The following is a 19484-nucleotide window of genomic DNA, read 5'->3' on the forward strand; positions in this document are numbered from 1 at the left end:
GAAACTATTTGTGACTTTAAAAAACTCATAATGTACCCCTAAAAGATGAGAAGAGTGGCACAGTATCTCCAATTTATGGAGAATACAAGTCACTAGAGTTGCTGGTATCTCGGAAGACATACTAGACTTATAGAATGAAAAAGAGTAATTTTCAAATGCCATATGCTATAACTGAATTGTGGAAATCAGAAAAATATGGATCTACTCTGAACCCTGTCATTAATTAACTGTGTAACCAAGTGTAAATGTAACTTGTCTGAACTTCCACTTCCTCCTGATGCTGGTTGTATTAAATGTTAGACACATAGTAGGTATTCAAAAACCTTACACTACTATTACCATTGTGAGGCTAAGGACAATGATACTTCTCTACAACAACAGGCCCTACGGAGAATGCAAAGGAAAAGGAAGGCATGATCTCTGCCCTCATGGAACTTTCATTTCAGTAGAAGGAAGCAAATCGTATATGGCAAAACCGTCTCAGTGACAAAAATCCCTGGACTCTTCCAATCCCATACTGCTTTCTCGGGTCCCTACAGCAGCTTTGTTTGAAAAACAGAAGCATGTCCTTTCTCCAGATCCTTTCATTGTCCCTCAGGGTTTTTGAGGGTGAAACCTGGGCTAGGTAGCCCAAAGGCTAAGGCAGAGATGCCATGGCATCAATGATCCATGCGTCCCAACTACACCTCCAATAGAGGTGGCTTTCACAACAGAAGTCAGCCCACGTCGTCTCCCCGCTCTCCTGGAATGGGCAGAGCTTCTGCCCAACTCCTGACCCTGTCCCTTCACTGCTTCTGCCTGGATTTGCCGCTTGTCTCATCTGTTATGCTGATCCTTTCAAAATTCTATCATTATCTCAATGCCTATCCAAATGGTATCTACTCCTGAGGCTTCTCTGATCATCCCAAAATGACCTCTCCCACCTATAACTACACAAAACAGTCACCCATCACACATCCCTGCGATTGACAGTAACATATATACATAGGTGACCATGTGTCTTCATTTATCCAAGATCTCAGTCTACTATATATTTATTATTTTGAGGTTATTATGAAAATCATCCCCTCTTCACTCTCAAGAGTAGACCAATTTGAATAATAAACTATGTGGTCACGTTCTGTACACATACTATTCACCTTCTTCCAAACTAGATTGCAAATTACCAAAATGAATATTGTAAGCCCTCAATAATATTTTGAATGAATACATGAATAAATGAATAATGACAAATAGAGCCTCAACTTGGTTTAGTTACCAAGTTAATCTAAACCAACCTTTTCCTTTTTTAATCACTTCATTCCCTTATATATAAAAATGAGGATATTATTTTTCTAACTTATTTCCAGGAAGATTGTAACAGTTATTTTAAAGTTCTTAAGAAGAAAACCACTATGTAAATCCAGGGCAATATTTTCTTGTTTTTCTCAGAACGCCTGGGCAGTCTTTAAAAAAATACATTATCACGCCGAAACCGGTTTGGCTCAGTGGATAGAGCGTCGGCTTGCGGACTGAAAGGTCCCAGGTTCGATTCCGGTCAAGGGCATGTACCTGGGTTGCGGGCACATCCCCAGTAGATGTGCAGGAGGCAGCTGATCGATGTTTCTCTCTCATCGATGTTTCTAACTCTCTATCTCTCTCCCTTCCTCTCTGTAAAAAATCAATAAAATATATTAAAATAAAAAAATACATTATCAGATAATATGTGGAGAGATTTTAGATGTCTATTAGCAGTTCTATTTCAAGTAAGAAATTAAGTCCTTACTCAATTATACTAGGTAAATATTAACTTAGTACCTGTTGACATTTTTCTAGGTTACACTATGTTCTGTTTCTTTAATTTATCTTCATTATTGGAAGTATTACAGATGTCCCCTTTGACTTCCCCATTGACTCCCTCCACCAGGTACCTGCCCACCCCCAGGCCTTCACCACGCTACTATCTGTGTCCATGGGTTGTGCATATATGCATACAAGTTCTTTGGTTAACCTCTCCCCACTCACCCACCACCCCCGTCTTCCCTCTGAAATTCATCAGTCTGTTTCATGCTTCTATGGCTCTGGATCTATTTTGTTCATCAGTTTATTTTGTTCATCTAGGGTACACTATATTCTTAAGCCATCTAACAACTGAAAGGCATCACATTATCTTTATTTTGCCTTTTCTATTTCTATAGTATTTAGCAAAGAAAATTACTATTACTCATATTGACATACTTAATAATCAAACTAAATAAAAGTAATAAAAGTAGTTCCTATAGATGATTAGGCTGTCCTGGCTAAGAAAAATAATCCAAATAAATTGATAAGTGTTATCCTAAAGACTTACATATAAGCAAAAAAGCCTAACATATAAACAAAAAAAAAGGAAGACCTACCTTGCAATCAACATATGATCCTGAATGTAGGCTAAAAATTGAGGATGATCTTTTCTAGCAATGTATAAACACTCTCCGTGTAGACAGAGAATCTTCAGGCAATTGAGCATATTAAAAAGAATGTCTGGCTCTTCAAACTTAGCCATTTCCTATGCAAAAAACCACATGGTTACGGAATTATCTAAAACAGCAACGCTACCAAACAAAAAATTCAAATATTCCAAAAAGTATACCTGGAAAATGGTGTATATTAGTCTCAAAGTTACTGGAAGCTGTTGGTAGCTAAACTTTCTTTCAGTATCGTTCTTTACTGCTGTGAGGAAATAATTACACAGAGGTTAGCATAACTCCTCCTCCTTTCCCCCACCGTTCACGAACTGGTCAAGATCATAAAGCCAAGAGGAGTAAGAACAGATATAGAAGATGTACATGTTTAAAGTGTATAATGTTTTCATTTCCTCTCTACGTTAGCATATGTCCTTTCTATGGTGCAAATGAAGGAAACCTTCTAGATCAGGATTCTCAGCTTCCCTTTCCCACCTAGGCCTCCTGTACTCAGATGTCTCTGGCTCCCTGAAGCGACCTTAGCCCAGCCCTGTGCCCCTGTGGGCCACTAGTTCTGCTGCTACCTGCAGGGGCCTGAGGCCTGGCTAGGTATGCTTTCCTAATGGAAAGAAAGACAAGCAGGTATTAAAGAGAGGTATTCAAGTTATATTAGCACCTAAGGAAGAATTTAATCCCATGGACAAAGGGAACTTTTGAAAGAGGTGAATATATTCAAATCAGAACAACTACTCCTGGCTTTATTTCCTTATCAGCATCTCTAAAATCTCTGCCTCGATGGTAAAGAGTGGCAGGGCATTCTGCACGAGGCATGCTGGGAAAAAGAATTCACAAGGGGCTGGTGGAGGGGGTTGGAGGGGTGGGGGTGGTGGAACAGGAGACATCTGTAATACTGTCAACAATAACAATTATATATTAAAAAAAGAATTCACAAGTTAACCAGATGTAGGAACTAGTGTAAAATGGTTTCAAATCACTGTTATAAGTTTTGGCAATTCCTAGGATCAGAAACAACAGAAGTCAAACCCTCTTGGCATCTATACTAGATAGTTTATTGGAGATCTTCCATCCTAATGTATTCTAAATACTTGCTATCCACACCCAACTCTATTTTGTCTAGTGTGAAAGCTTTAAAAATATTTTTAATAGAAGAGATATCTGACTGCCAGAAGAAATAGGCACCAGGCCACAAAATGCAGAAACAGGACATCCTCTAAAAGCAGGGAGAAATCACTGCACATGGGGCAGAGCACCCAGCTGTTCTATGACAGAGGAGCTCAAGACCACGGCCTGGAGGCCACGGAGCAGGAGCAGGACTGGGGCGCTGAGCAGCGGGGGAGGCTGGTCTTGGGAGGAAATTAACGGAGACCTCCCAGAGGAGACCACTTATCACTGCGCCCTGCAAGACAGCAGAGAGCAAAAGAAGGACAGTGGACCGGAAGCTGTGATGGGAGCCTGGGTACGTGCTTGGAGAAGACGAATACACCAAATGTTTAAACAAGCGGAGGTTATAACAACTGAGCAAGGAAAAGAGTCATTTATAAAAATAAATGGCTTAATTTTAAGCATTGTTCAAATAAAATGTTACATATAAATAAATAAAAGTGGCAGCTAATTGATTTGGGTGCTATCTTAGGTTTGAAAAATATGTTTGCATATAAAGATTACAGGTGACTGGATCATAAGTAAAATCTTTGCTTTTTTTAGACATTAACACAGGCTGGGCCTGGGTCTCAGCAAGTATAATTAATTCTAAGTAAACCAGGAGACCCAGGTTCTAGCCTCCACCCTGCCACTAACTAGTGTTACAATACTTGGGTATGCAATTCCCAGACCCCCACCCGGAGATACCCACAATTGGGGGAGGGAGGTCGAAGGTCATTAATTTTGTTTGTATTTCAACTCCTCGGATGATTCAAGTTCTCCATTACCGTCTGGGCAGCATAATAAGCATAAAGTAGAAATGAGTAATACAAGCTACATGAAAATAGCAAGTTGTTTAACTCATCTGCAATGTATTTTCCTCATCTGTAACGTGAGAAGGCTGAACAAGAATCAGCAAGTTTCAAATTTCTTTTCTACAGAATACTTTGTTCAAAGAACATCTTACCTCGAACTCCACTATATGAAATGGAGCCAGTCAGTGCAGTCAGATTGAAGCAGGGTGGGCAGCCTGAGTCTTTATCATTTACCCACATCTTCCTACCAATAGCCACCCCACATAAGGAAGGGCCAAAGGAAACAGAGAGCCTGTACAACTCCAAGTACACCATGAAAACCAGTGAAGTAGGTCATCTCGGGTGTTCTTCCAATTTCTAAGTGTCAGTGGTTCTAAATAATGTGAGCCAGGATAGCCATACTCAACTGACCATTCATACAATTCATGCAGAAGCAGTCAATTCCAACCAAGCACGCTGTGGTAATAACATTGTTACCTTGATCTGACTATGACACCCCAGGACCTACAATGAACCCCACACAATAGTCACATAACAATATTTGCTGTTGACTAAGGGAATGATAGAAAGGATAGTAGAAATAGGAAGATTAAAAACTACTTAGATTTATCCCCAGAATGCCACAGTGCAGACTAAAAGCCAGGCTTTCCCAGAGGCACCTGGGATTACATCCTAATTTCCTGAAACTCCTTCAGCATGTGTGGAGCTAGAGTATGATTCCGGGCCTTCCTGCCATCCTGCTGTCCCCAGTTAGTCCCACTGAGCCTTTGAGCAACTGGCAACAGACCACCCTCCCTCCCAGCTCTGAGCGAGCCAATCAGCCCTAGAGCACAAATTGCTCAGGTGTGAGCCTGTCCAGAGTCCAGGTTGTACTCTGGGGGCACAGGAGCCAAATTCCATCGCCTCTGTCCCAGCATGCTCTGCTCTGGCCAAATGCCCTGATGGCTGTGGAGAGCGTCAGCACCCTCCACTCTGCCTCACACCTTGGTTCACGGCTACTTCTGCACAGAGAACACAATGTGCCATAAGTAGGGAGGTGGTCTTTTTCACACAAAACAGGGAGGTTTTGTCGATGACAAGCTCCTGCTGCCAGAAAGATGCTCAGTGACCTCGATCCACTAGAAACACATCCTGGATTTGTTCCCTTCATAATCTGGGGAAATGATTCATTTGCTCAAGTCTATATTAAGGAAGTCGAGTCTGAACTTGTGCAAGTCAATGGTCACCTAAGCAACCAGGGTTCTGAACGTTGGGCCTGTGCAAACTTGGGTGTGCCTGAGTTCACCTACCAGCATGTTCCGTGGGCTCGGTGTGATTGCCCGGGTTCTCCCCGTGCTTGCTGGCTGGATTCTCCTCCTCCTCACCTTCAGGGCCTATGGTAAACTCAGGTCTGGAAGAAAGGAGGCTATCCTCAAGGCTGTCTGTGGGCTCCTGGAACAAACAGGACAAGCAGCCAGATGAGCAGCCATGGGGATGTAACGAAGGTTCTGCAACAGAGACCGGTTGCATGCCTGCTGCGGCCCAGCCTGTGCTGAGCCCTGGGGGGCAGAGGCACCTGCCTCACAGGAGGCTTGAGCTTATTTCCTTGGAAATTTACATGAGGTGTTAGTGAAACGTTTTCATTCTCTTGAAATAATATGGAAAATGTCAAAAACGTTGTTAAATCTTCTTAGGCCTGATTTCCATCTCTGCTTTAATCCCTGTGCGTGTGCCCTACTCACCAAGAGATGCCAACCCAGGCACATATTGGTCAATAACTACTTAATTAGCAGGGAATAATAAGGGGTTCGCATCAACATTTAAAATAGAAATATCGATTGTCTAGAGAAGTCAAAATTTTAGGAATAAGAAATAGCTATAATATATGTGTTAAAGAGAAGTAGGTATGGCAAGCCATGTATCCATCAACAGATGAACAGATAGACAAAATGTGGTATATACATACAATGGAATATTACTTTGCCTTGAAAAGGGAAGGAAATTCTGACACATGCTATAACATGGATGAACTTTTTAGATGTTACAATAAGCCAATTACAAAAAGGACAAATACTGTATGATTCCCTTTTTATGTATTATTTACAGTAGTCAAACTCCTAGATAGAGGAAATAGAATGGTAGTTTCCAGGGGCTAAGAGAAAAGGGAGCAGGGAAAAACTGTTTAATGGGTATAGAGTTTCAGTTCTGCAAGATGAAAAAGTTCTAGAGATTGATTGTACAACAATGTGAATATATATATGTATGTATATGTATGTATACATATATATGTGAATAACTTAACAATATATACTTAACTATGTGAATTTACTTAGCCATATATATATATATATGTACATATATATATATAAAACAATGTGCATATACTTAACACTATGTCTGAATGTGACTGCATCATATCCCACTCCTGCCCAAAAACTCACTTCTCCTACTACAGTAACAATTTTCTGTAAATGGCAATGCTTTTACTTCCAAAGCAAGAAAACAGCTTTGTTCTCTGCTTTTCCATTCCTAAATGCCAACTGAACAAGTGCTGTTGCTCCTTCCCCTGAGAAGTCTGTCAGGCCTACCCCTTCCCTTCATCCCACCACCGTTTCCATTCGGGCCTCCCAGCTTTCTTCCGTGGGTGACCACATTAACCTTCGGATAGAGCCCTGCCCCCAATGTCCAAATCCTCGTCTCTCTCCTCCACTGACAGGATGAATTTCTCAAATTCATCAAAGTGTATCATCACCTGATTAAAATTCTTTGGCACGTCCCCACTGTCACTGAGACAAAATACAAACTTCTTAGTTTGGCAAACAAAGCCCTTAATAAATCTGATAAAAACTGAGTCTTTACTTGACTCAACTTTCACGACTCTGCCACCCTCCTCACTGCTCTAACAACACAGAACTTCTAGCAGTTTCCTGAGTGTATCACCCCCTACTTTCCTCTACACCATTTAAACAGAGAGTTTTCTGGGTCTCAAAAGTCCTGCTCTCCTACCACTTTCATTTCATTCATTCCACTCCTTCAATAAAGCACAGGAACCATCTCCTCCAGGGAGACCTTGTGGGTCCCTATTACACCTTAAGGTAGATTTGTTGTCCCTTCTTTGCGCTCCCATAGCTACCTTGTACATACCTCTCTCAGAATGCTCATCACTCTGTCTTCTGGTTTTTCATTTATTTAACCATCTTCCTGATTAGACTCTAAGCTTTTGATTTTAATTTGTTTTCACATCATCTACGACTGTGACTGCTTTATAGTAAGTACCCAATGACAATGTTAAAAGACCATACTACAGGGATGTTATTTTGCAACAGGTAGGACTAACGAGTTCGGTGGGCCTAAAGGTATTTAAAAACTGAAGAAACATTTTACTGAATGTATACTGTACCTCAAAAAATACTTTTAAGTCACTTTATACCTAGACAAACATTAGGGGACAGGAGGAAAAAGAGAAGATGGCAAATAATCCTAGCTATGATGGTATGAGGCTATTTTGATGATGTGTGTGACTTAGATGGAAAATAAGCTAAACAGGAAATAACTAATGCATGGAGTAGCTAAATATATACTATATATTAGCTGTTCCTTATTTAAACAATTTTTTAAAATATATTTTATTGATTTTTTACAGAGAGGAAGGGAGAGAGATAGAGAGCTAGAAACATCGACGAGAGAGAAACATCGATCAGCTGCCTCCTGCACATCTCCTAATTGGGATGTGCCCGCAACCCAGATACACGCCCTTGACCAAAATCGAACCCGGGACCCCTCAGTCCTCAGGCCGACGCTCTATCCACTGAGCCAAACCGGTTTCGGCTATTTAAACAATTTTAAATGAAATTAAAATTGTATTGGCTGTTGATGAAGTCAGTAAGTTTTACAAACTGCGGTTCCCTAGGAATTCTCGGTGTCCATAGCCAATCTACTTACTCAATATTTGATATGTATATTTTGTAGTATTCACTGTTATCTAAACTTTGTAATATGACTTTCTGGTAAAACTTATTTCAAGAATACCAGTCATGCTCTGTATTTGTGAAAATTGTGTGAATGGGTGTGCTACAAACCCTAACTTAAGGCATGATTTCTCACCCAAGAGTTCTATATAATGTAGCTCCATCTCATATTCCAGGAGCCTGACTTGGTGGAAGGAAAACTTTTTTTTAACACAGTTTGACATATAACCCAGCATGGGGCGTAGCTAAGCCTGGAGAAAGACCCTAATACACCACTACTGCATCCTTATTACACTTAGACAGAGGCCACCTCACTTCTTCAATTGCTTACCACCAGCCGGCTTTCTTCTTTAGGAGCCAGTCTCCCCAGGAGTTCACAAGCGAGCTGATAGCAGAGAATGCTAGCCTGACACAAGTTACACTCTATTGCTTTTTCGTCCTTCTGGCAGGTGTGGGAGCCCCCCCAGGGGGCTTGGAAGACATTGTTTATAATGGAAATTATGTCTTTTGATATGCTGTGCTCCAAGCCCATCGTGATGCCGTCATCTTGTAGCTCCATCTGAAAGATATCAATTAAAAAAAAAAAGAAGAAGGAGGAGGAGTTTGGTCCTTTTGTCCACTATTGCATTGACACACTAATGGGGGAAACTTTTCATTAATTGACAATATTAAATTATTTAAAGATGGTTAGACTTATAGACCATGAATATACACTGATTTCCATGGATTCTTCTTAATAGACTATATACATAAGACAAAGTAATGAGAATTATTTTTTAAATCATGTAGGACATTTAAAGGGCATTGTTTTCTAAAATTTATCACTCTCTGAGGTTTTACACATTTAGAAAATGCTGCTCCTTATCTAGTGTCCAGATTTTGGTTTCTAAATACCATTATCCACTAAAAGGAACCAGGGATCCTTGGAGAAATGGTTGGTTTCAGGGGTGGGGCGAGGAAAATATAAAATGAGCCTGGCATGTCTTGTCATGCCAGAAATTAAGGAATTGTTCAAAGAATGATGGACCATGTCAAAAGAACACAGGAGCCAGCTTGAAGGGGCTCCCACTAGCAAAACATGGGATAACATAAGCATCAAAATAAAAGTTAACCCACTGAAACAAATTCTAACCCACTGAATAAAATGAGAATCCATGAGTACATGAGGATATATATATATATATATATAAAAGCCTAAGCGACTGTTATGATCGGTCAACCAAATGATCGGTCGACCGGTCGCTATGACAAGCACTGACCATCAGAGGGCATATGCTCAATGCAGAAGCTGCCCCCTGGTGGTCAGTGCACTTCCACAGCCAACCTCCTGTGGCCAGCCAACCTCCTGCGGTCCCTCCCCCAGCTGGCCAGCCCCAATCGGCCCTGATTGCTGGCCAGGCCGAGGGACCTCACATGTGCACGAATTCATGCACTGGGCCTCTAGTAAGTAGATAAACAAATAAATATATAAATGGGAGAGAAGGGAAAACTGTTCCTTCTATAGAATGCCAACTAATAATTCTTTTAAATAATGGAATCAGAAAATAATTATTTGATAACCCTCATAGTAATAACTAATTCAGGCATGAATCATCCATGGATGCTAAACTAGCAGGTAAAAGTCTGATGAGACACAGGAAATCTCATAGTCTTAAAGTATCTCTCTACAAGCTACTTATTAATTACAAGGGAAAATAACGACTTATAGTAGGGAAATCTGCAAAATTCACCTTAACCAAGTTATCACCACCAATAAGGAGACATTATCATGTCATGTGCTTTCTGATCTGATGCACTGAAATGAACACAATATCATATCTGTGGTATTAATGCCAAAAAATGCTCAACCCAAATCGATTCATAAGAAAATATGAGAGTCAAATTGAGGGGCATTCTACAAAATAACTGGACTTTTTTTAAATGTCGAGAACATAAAAGATAAACAAAGACTGAAGAACTATTCTGGTTAAGACTAATGAGGCAGGAGAAATAACCGCAATAGGCGATGCTGGATTGTGTTCTTAATCAAAAATAATTTTTTTCTTTTGTTATAAAGATGATAGTTATATCAATTTTAAAAATAAATTATTTTGTTAGTTACATAATAGTATTATAATAATATTAATTTACTGATTTGATAACTGTACTTGGTTATGGGAGAAAATGTCCTTATTTTTTTAGAGAATGCATTCTGAAATTTTAAGGATAAAGGAACATCATGCTTGCAGCTTACTCTCAAATGGTTCATTAAATTTTCATACATATATTTACAGAATAAGAGAAAAAGAAAGAACAAAATGTGTTAAATGTTAACATCTGAAAAATTTAGGGGAGAAGTATTTGGGTATTCTTTGTATTATTCTTGCAACTTTTCTGCAAATCTAAACTTATTTCAAAATTAAAAATTAAAAAGAAATGTTCTTCTGACCAAACCTCTTAAACTTCTCTTTTAAAGTTACCTTCAAAAATCAATTTATAAAATATATTAAACTCAGCCCATCACTATAGAGTTGTACCTTGCTCTTCCCCCAACAATTGCATTACCCAATATGTTCACCAAATGTGTTCAAAAGAATCAATTCTAATAAAGCTAAGATGTTTCTAAAATGCATATCCATTCTCATATGTCAATATCATTGCAGATATTTATACAAGTATTTTTTCAGGCTCTTTAGGAAATTCCCAAAGGAGTTTGAGAAATGTCTTGAGTAATGCTGCATCATTTCAGTAAGTGTGAAGATATCCAACATACACAAACAGTCACTATACAAATGCTCTCCTCATCCTTCATCTCTGAACTAAAGGAAGCTCATGCTTCAGCTACCTGCTTCAGGAGAAGATCAAACATGAGGATGAAACAATTTAGATTCATTTCATCATCTTCACAATCAAAGTCAATAGTCCTTCCTCCTGGGTGTCCAAAATTCTTGAAAGGGCTCCGAAAAGGACTACGCGTAGGACTCCGAAATGGACTCTGAAAAGGACTATGAAATGGACTCAGCATGTTGTGCTGAACTCGTCGACCAGGATCGGAGGCAACACTCACCTAGAAGAAGGAACACCAACATACATAAGTGACCTTGCAGAGGCTCAAATGGCGTATAAAATATCGAAAGGTATTTCCAGCTGCCACACTGACTTCCTTTCTTAGCCAATAGCATTAGTACCTCCAACTACTATAAATCTCAAAATACAAAAATAAGAAATAAAATTATCCAAACTTTCTGTCAGGTGAATAAAACATCAGCATTCTAAAGAATGAAGGCAGCTGTCTTTGTCACTATATTTTTCATCTCATCAAACATTTCTAATTAAACTAAATTGTCTGCATCTACCTAAAACCATAACCTAAAAAAAAAAAAATGAGAGTTTAACAGAAGTAAAAAATTGCAGGATTAGCTTTAGAAATATAAGCACAGAATGTCAGATTGACAAGACTGTTTAAAGACAAATGGCCTCTGGATATTATAATTATTAAACTATCCTGGGAAAACAATACAAGTCAAACCTGTTTACTGGTTATTCTCCATGTGCCAACCAACCCCCCATGTGCCAACACAACCCACCCAGGCTCTCATTGCCCTCCTCTTCCCTGCACCTAAGCCCAAGAATGCCAAGGACTGAGTTGTTCCTGGCTCTCTTGCTGGCTGGCTTCCCGTTGTGTTAAGTCAATGGGAGGTGCCAGCAGAAGACCTGAAGCTTAAGGAGACATAGGTAGGACTATTTCTCCCACCCTTTGCCTGCTCTGATGCTACATCTCTGGCAGCCTCTCCATCATCCCATAGCTCCTCTAGCCAGCCCTCCCTTATCATTTCAGCTCTGCATGGGCTTCAGGAACGATTTTCCCTTGTTCTTTCAGCCCTAGAGGAATAATGGTTTCCTACTGAACTGTGGGTTCACCAATAGCTCACCAACCCTTATTGCTCCCTTAACCTTTCCCATAACTCTATAGGCAGAGTTTCCATGAAAGTCCTTTCATTTGAACCATCTGGGATAAATTCTGTAGCAGGGCCCTAACTGACATGCCTGTACTTCATTTTCAAAACGTATTTTCTCTCTTAAAGATTTCTCTAATAACAAGCCAGCTCCTTGAACACCATATTTTAAAAAAAGAAGATGAGTATCCCATTAAGAATCAGAATACCTGGATATTGATAGGGTTATCTATGGCAAATCACTTCAGTTCACTTAACCTCAGGTTAAGTAGCTGTAAAATGAAAATAATGAGCTCTTCCCCAAATGCTTCACATTTCTGTGATGTCATTAATTATTAATAAAGTGCTAATGAAGTAATATAATATTAGAGATTACAGAAGAAAAAAATAAACTATAAATGGCAGCTGGTTCCTATGAGGCAGATCTTTTTAAAAGCACTGAATACAAACTGTGATCCCATGACTGTTATATTTTTTAATCCCCAGATATCAGGTGGAATGATGGGGGGCCTGTGGTATACAGTGGGAAAAATGTAATGGAGAAGCTTGACAAAGAGAAAAATTAGAACAGTCCCTGCCCACCATCAGATGCGAGTCAACCTCTCCAAACTGATCATGGTCTGGGAATGTCATTACATCAACCAAAATTCTATCAGGTCACCCACAGAAAAAGTATCAAAAACTTCCAACAAACCCTGACTGGATAGCTTAGTTGGTTGGAGCATTGTCCCATACCCCAAAAGGTTGTGAGTTCAATTCCCAGTCAGGGCACATACCTAGGTTGTGGGTTTGATACCCAGTTGGGGCATGTACTGATCAACGTTTCTCTTATTTTTCATCTCTCTCTCTCTCTCTTTCTCCCCCCTCCTCTCTCTCCGGAATCAACAAAAAACATATCCTCAGGTGAGCATAAAAAAAATTTCCAACAGTTTTCATACACTTTGGACCAGACTATATTGACTTTTCTCATCCACAAAGGTTCAAAGGAGTCAATAAAATGGGTTTAAAGGGGTTAATAAAATGGACTTAGTTGGTTCATAGTGACAGTATCACTTATGGTCACCACCAGTTGATGTTATCTTCCCAAAACACAATAAAAAAAAAAGAAAGAAAGAAAACATTCAAACTCTTCACCCTTAAAGTAAAGCAGCTATCTACTCAATAGCTGGTAAAGAATTCTTATTTGTCAGGGACCACCCCCCACCCTGCCCCCCAAAAAAGTACCCAAAAAGCGGTGTGGGTTTTTGTTTGTTTGTTTGTTTTGTTTTTTTGCTTTCATCAAAGATAAGAGATAACTAATAGGTATGTATAGGAGAAAAACTCAAAGAAAAATGAAAACTCAATAACTTAACTTATTAATTAAGGACTTAACCAAACATATATTAGATTAATGCTTTCTATTACTTATGTGCTTAAAAGGTTCCAGAGAGAGATGGAATGAAAAAGCATTTTCAGAGAAGTTTACGTGATGCTACTTTTAGACCCAATATAATCCGCAAAATCTTAATAAGACAAAAACAGTTGTGACATAATTACCCTTCGAGCTGCAAGGTTCCCTGCCAGTTCATTGACTCTTGATTTTCTTTGATTTGCCAGTTCTTTGACAGAATTAACTCCATCAGAAAACATGCTTATTAGTAGCTGAAGTGGAACCGTGATGTCTAACTCCGATAATACCTGAGGGAAAAAGGCATATATATCCCCCAAAAATATAAACTTTAAAATTCAAATAAAACTATACCTAACATTTTTATCAGTGAACTATTGAACATAAGGACGCTTAGCCTTCCACATATTCTATCAGCACAGTCATCCTCAATGTATTGTACTAAGAAAATCAATGGTACCACTGAACCCCACTCCCCACATCCAATAAATCATCAGGTTCTTTCTATTAACACTTTGAAGTGCCTCTTTCTGTGGTCCCTCCTTTCCATGCGACTGCTAATGCCTTAGCTCATCACCTTTGCCCTGAACTAGTAATAATCTGTGAGCATGTCCCCACTCCCATCTGAATGTCCCATGTGCTCTTGTTCTCTGGAGCAAGCTCAGGTATCCTGCCAAAATCAAGTTACCTCATCTGTAATGAATTTTCTGGGAATAGATGCCTCCTTCCTTTGGACAGAATTAATCCATTCTCTGCTCTGCTTTCTTAGAACTTTCTATACACCTTTATTAGAGCAAGTATCACTTTGCATTACATCTGATTATTTGATATTATCTCTCCCACTGTGAGCTCTTTGAAGAAAGGACCATTGCTTCTCCAGTTGTATCCCAGTGCCTATTACAGCGACTGACACAGAGGAGCTCTACAAATGTTTCCACATGTAATTAATAAATGAGTCCACTCCAATCACTATATTGTTCTCTCTATTTCCCAAATGCTAAGACCAGTGGCTTACATCCTCCTTCAACTGTAGCACAGCCTTCAAACCAAAGTTATGGCAAAGCCCAGTCCATAAAACATGTAAACTGTAATCGTTTCAGCCGTGGTGGGGACAGAGGTTTACAGCCCTGTCCCTAGACAGCACAGCTCAAAGGGTGTACAACTGAGTAACAACAGCTAGCCATCTTTAGAAGAATTAGCTTTCCTAAAATGAGAAGTTATCTTATTGAGATCTAACTTGGGATAAAAAGTTAAAGTTCTAGGTCCCAAAGGTGACTTTTTTTTTAATCATCTCCTTCACTCTTTGTCATTTGTGAAAAATACTGTTCCTTGGTTTAGAGCCCAGAAAGGCATCTTCACAACTTGAAAAACTTCAGGGATCACATCTTTCCATGAAACAGAAATGTGTCTGCACCCATAGCTAACCTCTACATTGGTTCTGTCCTCCTTTTTAAAAATTGCCCAAACCTCATATCAGAGATTCAACTCAATTTAGTAAACTTTTAAGAATACCCACTAAATTCAAAGCATGTCCCAGATGGTGAGAAGAAAAGATGAAGGGAGATACAAATTCAAAAATGAAAAAGATATAGCCCCGGCCCTCAAGGCATTTATAACCATGAGAAGACAAAAATTAACTGTAATGTTAGACAGAAATAGTATTCACAGAGAGAACCTGTGTGAATACTGAGGGAAGGAATAATGAATTCTGATGGGAAGATGGGAGGCAGTGAAGCAGCAGAACACAACATAGATGAGATCATTTTTGAGTTGGATTTTAAAAGAGAAGCTGGAGTTCACAAATGGAGACAGGACAGAAAGTCATTCCAGGCTGAGTGAACAGCATGAACTAGCCCTTAAATCAGTAGCTCTCAACCTTTCCAGGTAAAGGACCTACTTAATATCAAAAGTTTATCAGAATCCCACAACACAGCTAGAATACTTTTAGTATCTACTGATGGAAAGATACATAAGGACCAAAAGCTACTATGAATTTAGTGATAGTACTACATACATTTGTGTTTTATTAATAAGTCTCAACTATAGCTACATATATTTAAAGTACAATTACCTATGCATATGAATTATTCGTCTACAGATAGTCCTCAGCAAACATACAGATTATGGACTCTGCAATAACTCCCCGCCACTTCACCTGAGGATCTAAAGTTCGTAGGCTAAGAACCAGTGCCCACAATGATCCAAAGTGTCATTCACTTACATGCAGCCACAGTAAAGCTTGTTCCTGCACAGAAGAAGGGTATCCTGTGAACCGACAACTAATAAAGCCAAACATCTCTTCCATTGAAAACGGTAGAGGACAGAGCTCAATGTCAAACATTTTGCTGGAAAGCAGAGCAACAAAAGTAAATGACCAATGGGCACATAGTAGGACCTACCAGTGCGTTTCTAATATTTATTTTGGGAAGCCAAACACTTCAGATTAGTCTGTGTCCCGAACTGTTATTAGCATGTTTCATTTTACAGGAATAGCTTATGTCATTGGAATAGATATAAATAATTCATACGGTTGTTAATAGCATTAGTGTTCATACTCACATTAGATTTAATGGGAGGCATTGCATTTCTAAAGAATGAGAGTTGTTTCCCAGCATCTAAAAACATTTTCCTTTTGCACTTTTCCCACTTTATCCAAACCATAGTTATGTGTGAAAATAAGCAAATAATATGGTATATCTATTATTCCACAAGAACAAAATCTCTTCTGAACAATTCCAAACCATCTTAGCATGATTTATAGCAACTCTTTCATTTGGGCCTTCAAGTTTCTCTATAGGATTTTGTTAAAAAGTAAGCAAGATTATATAAAAGGCTTAGCACAGTGCCTAGCACACAGTACATGCTCAATAAATGTTAGATATTATAATTACAGTGACTTCATTAAACTACTTACCCACCTTAATACTTCCCTGAATTCTTTTAACTGGTTATCTGGGACTTCTGTTCTGATGGCTTCCAGCCATTCCGGCATAATACACTCCCACACAGACTGATTGATCACATTGTAGGGGATCAGACAGAGGATTCGGTTGAGACCCTCCTTCAGCTGAGTCACTGTGCTGCAAGACTTATCCCAGTATCCACCAACCTGATGGCATTCAACAGCCACAGGAGAAAAGAACAGAACGCACTTTGTTACAATTATACGCAAGCATTTCATTATATCTGAATCCTGGGCCAAGTGTTCTGAGTGAGATCTGTAAGAATCTACCATCAGGATCCATTAGTTACAAAAAAAAGAAGAAAAAAAACCCATAGTTACAATCGATCCAAATATTAATCACAACTGAATGTGAATTGTCCCACTGAAAATTCCAAAAAGGTATTCCTACCAGGAATACTATTGGAGCATTCTATTTCTAAAGTTTGACAAACCCATTACAAATATGTGCCGTTGTACCTGTACTTGAGAGAAAAACAGATTTCTATAACTATAAACTTTGGTCCTTTTGGGCTTTGATCTATCAAAAAGCCCAAAAGAACTTTCCTTATCTTCACATTCAAGTACTAAAAACCTTGTATCTGTGGGTATTAGAAAGTCATTCATATCTGAGTACTCCTGCATAAAAGTGTAAATAACTTTATCTCTTCTCCTGTTAATGTCTGTTGCCAGTTAATACAAAGGCCCCCAATCATGGGGCTCAAGTTAGAGAAGTTTTCCTTTCAATATAATCATTTCTTTGTATCTTCCAGAGTCAGATCACACCAGCCCTATGCTATTCAGAAAGAAATAATAATAGAAAACATATCTACACAGTCAAAGAATGCCAGGAAAGCCCGACCGGCGTGGCTCAGTGGTTGAGCGTTGACCTGTGAATCAGGAGATCACAGTTCAATTCCCGGTCATGGCATATGCCCAGGTTTCAGGATGGATCCCCATTGTGAGGCGTGCAGGAGGCAACCGATTAATGATTTTCTCTCATCATTGATGTTTCTATCTCTCTCTCCCTCTCCCTTCCACTCTGAAATCAATAAAAAAATATTTATTAAAAAAAAAACAATGCCAAGAAGTGGGGAATTTCCATTATGTAAAAATCCAATTTTATATGTGAGTCAGTAGGTGGCACCAAAGAAGAAGTGCATTTTGATAAATGCCCAGAACGCTCAAGTCCTGAAAATCTAACAAAAAACTACGCTTTTAGATGGTCTGTGTTCTGTTTTATTCTTAAATGTCTTATTTAAAATGAAAATTGCCTCAAGATATCCTTGAAAGAAAACACACACACACACACACACACACACACACACACACACACTTAAAAAATACCTTGAAAAAAATTTCATAGATTGCTGCCAAAAACTGACTCTGAAAAAAAAAATTAGAAAAAACTGATTCTGGGTTAGACACAAATTATAATGTAGTCAAGAAATATGGGATCTTCTCAACCACACATCTGAAGCCTGGGATCCACTGAGGCAGCGCCAAAGGATAAACACAGGGAAATGTGACCTATAAGTCAGAGGAGAAAACAAAAAAGATTTGGCTGTTCCTAAGCTTTTTGGCATTCCAAGTAGGAGGGCAAGGATTCCACCATTCCTCTCCAGGATATATGTGAAACCACAGAAATTGCCCACAGTCACACGTTAGCCTATCCACAGACTGTAGCCCAGAAAAGGACTGAGCTCTAGCAACCTCACAGACAGGCTTTTATTTTCTGTTTCTTGATATAAAAATATCTTCAGCAATGTCAGGAAAGAATACTCCTTAAATTCTTTTTTCAATATATTTTTATTGATTTCAGAAAGGAAGGGAGAGGGAGAGAGAGATAGAAACATCAATGATGAGAGAGAATCATTGATCAGCTGCTTCTTGCATGCCCCACACCGGGAATCAAGCCCACAACCCGGGCATGTGCCATGACTGGGAATCGAACCATGACCTCCCAGTTCATAGGTCGACACAACCACTGAGCCACGCCAGCCGGACTAAATTCTTAAAGATACCTCACACATTCATCTTCCATTCGTCTCCATCCCAAACCCACATCGAAGCAGGACATCACCTAAAATGTATCCACTAAACTAATTACTCATTTAGCTGTACCGACTAAAACATGAAGACATTTTCCTCTTCTACAGACACTGATCACACTCTAACAGCTAAGGTGGTGCTTCTCCCAAAGTCCTCCTCTCCAGCCAGGCCCAAGCTATCGGCCTTCACTTACCCTGGCAAACTCCATTGGTTTGGGAAGAAGGCACATGACCATGACATCAAAGCGAACGTCACATACTGTTTTCAACCACTTGGTGACAAACTGAGGCTTCAGTTTTTCCACCAAACTTCCAACTTCATCATCCATCATGTAGGCTGTGGAGTGAAACCACTGGAACACCATGGCCACCAGCCTGGCCAAGCTTTCCGTCGGTGTGTTCTCACTGGGTGTGCAGAGGCTCACCTGGAAATAGACAAATGAGACTCTGCTTCGGCCTCCATCCATTGTTATATAATTATTCCATCCTCATTTAAAAGCAGAAAAAAAAATAGTTTTCTAAATGATGGAGGCTCACTTATCTTAGAAACTGTGTTCCTCTCTACGAGGAGAGGTGGGTTGCAACAATCATTTCCCCTTAAGCTTGCACCTTCCAATAAGACTTTTCTCCTATAAGAAATATATTACATAATCTGCACTAGGTGGATGCTTGTAGAACGTTAAGTCTACAAAGTAAAAGTTCATAAATATCTTCAGTAAAAAAAAAAATAGTTATATACATTTCAGGTCTAACATGATCAGATTTAGCTGAGAATTTCTATCAGTAATAATTCTGAAATGTTAGAGCCTCCAACTCCTAATTCA

General features: G+C 39.3%; 1 protein-coding gene across 1 annotated transcript in view; it reads right to left on the reverse strand.

Annotated features, from left to right (window-relative positions):
• LOC139010207 (protein unc-79 homolog) overlaps window positions 1–19484 on the reverse strand; it is a 224189-nt gene that overhangs the window by 93663 nt on the left and 111042 nt on the right. Inside the window, 9 exon segments of the mRNA XM_070414385.1 lie at window positions 2379–2527; window positions 2612–2691; window positions 5689–5830; window positions 8678–8905; window positions 11171–11392; window positions 13818–13958; window positions 15890–16013; window positions 16587–16777; window positions 18855–19085. Of these exon segments, the coding sequence (XP_070270486.1) occupies window positions 2379–2527; window positions 2612–2691; window positions 5689–5830; window positions 8678–8905; window positions 11171–11392; window positions 13818–13958; window positions 15890–16013; window positions 16587–16777; window positions 18855–19085 (1508 nt within the window).

This window comes from Myotis yumanensis, unplaced genomic scaffold, assembly GCF_028538775.1.
Source record: "Myotis yumanensis isolate MYYU_CA2020_CCGP unplaced genomic scaffold, mMyoYum1.0.hap1 SCAF_1, whole genome shotgun sequence".
Classification (NCBI taxonomy): Eukaryota; Metazoa; Chordata; class Mammalia; order Chiroptera; family Vespertilionidae; genus Myotis; species Myotis yumanensis.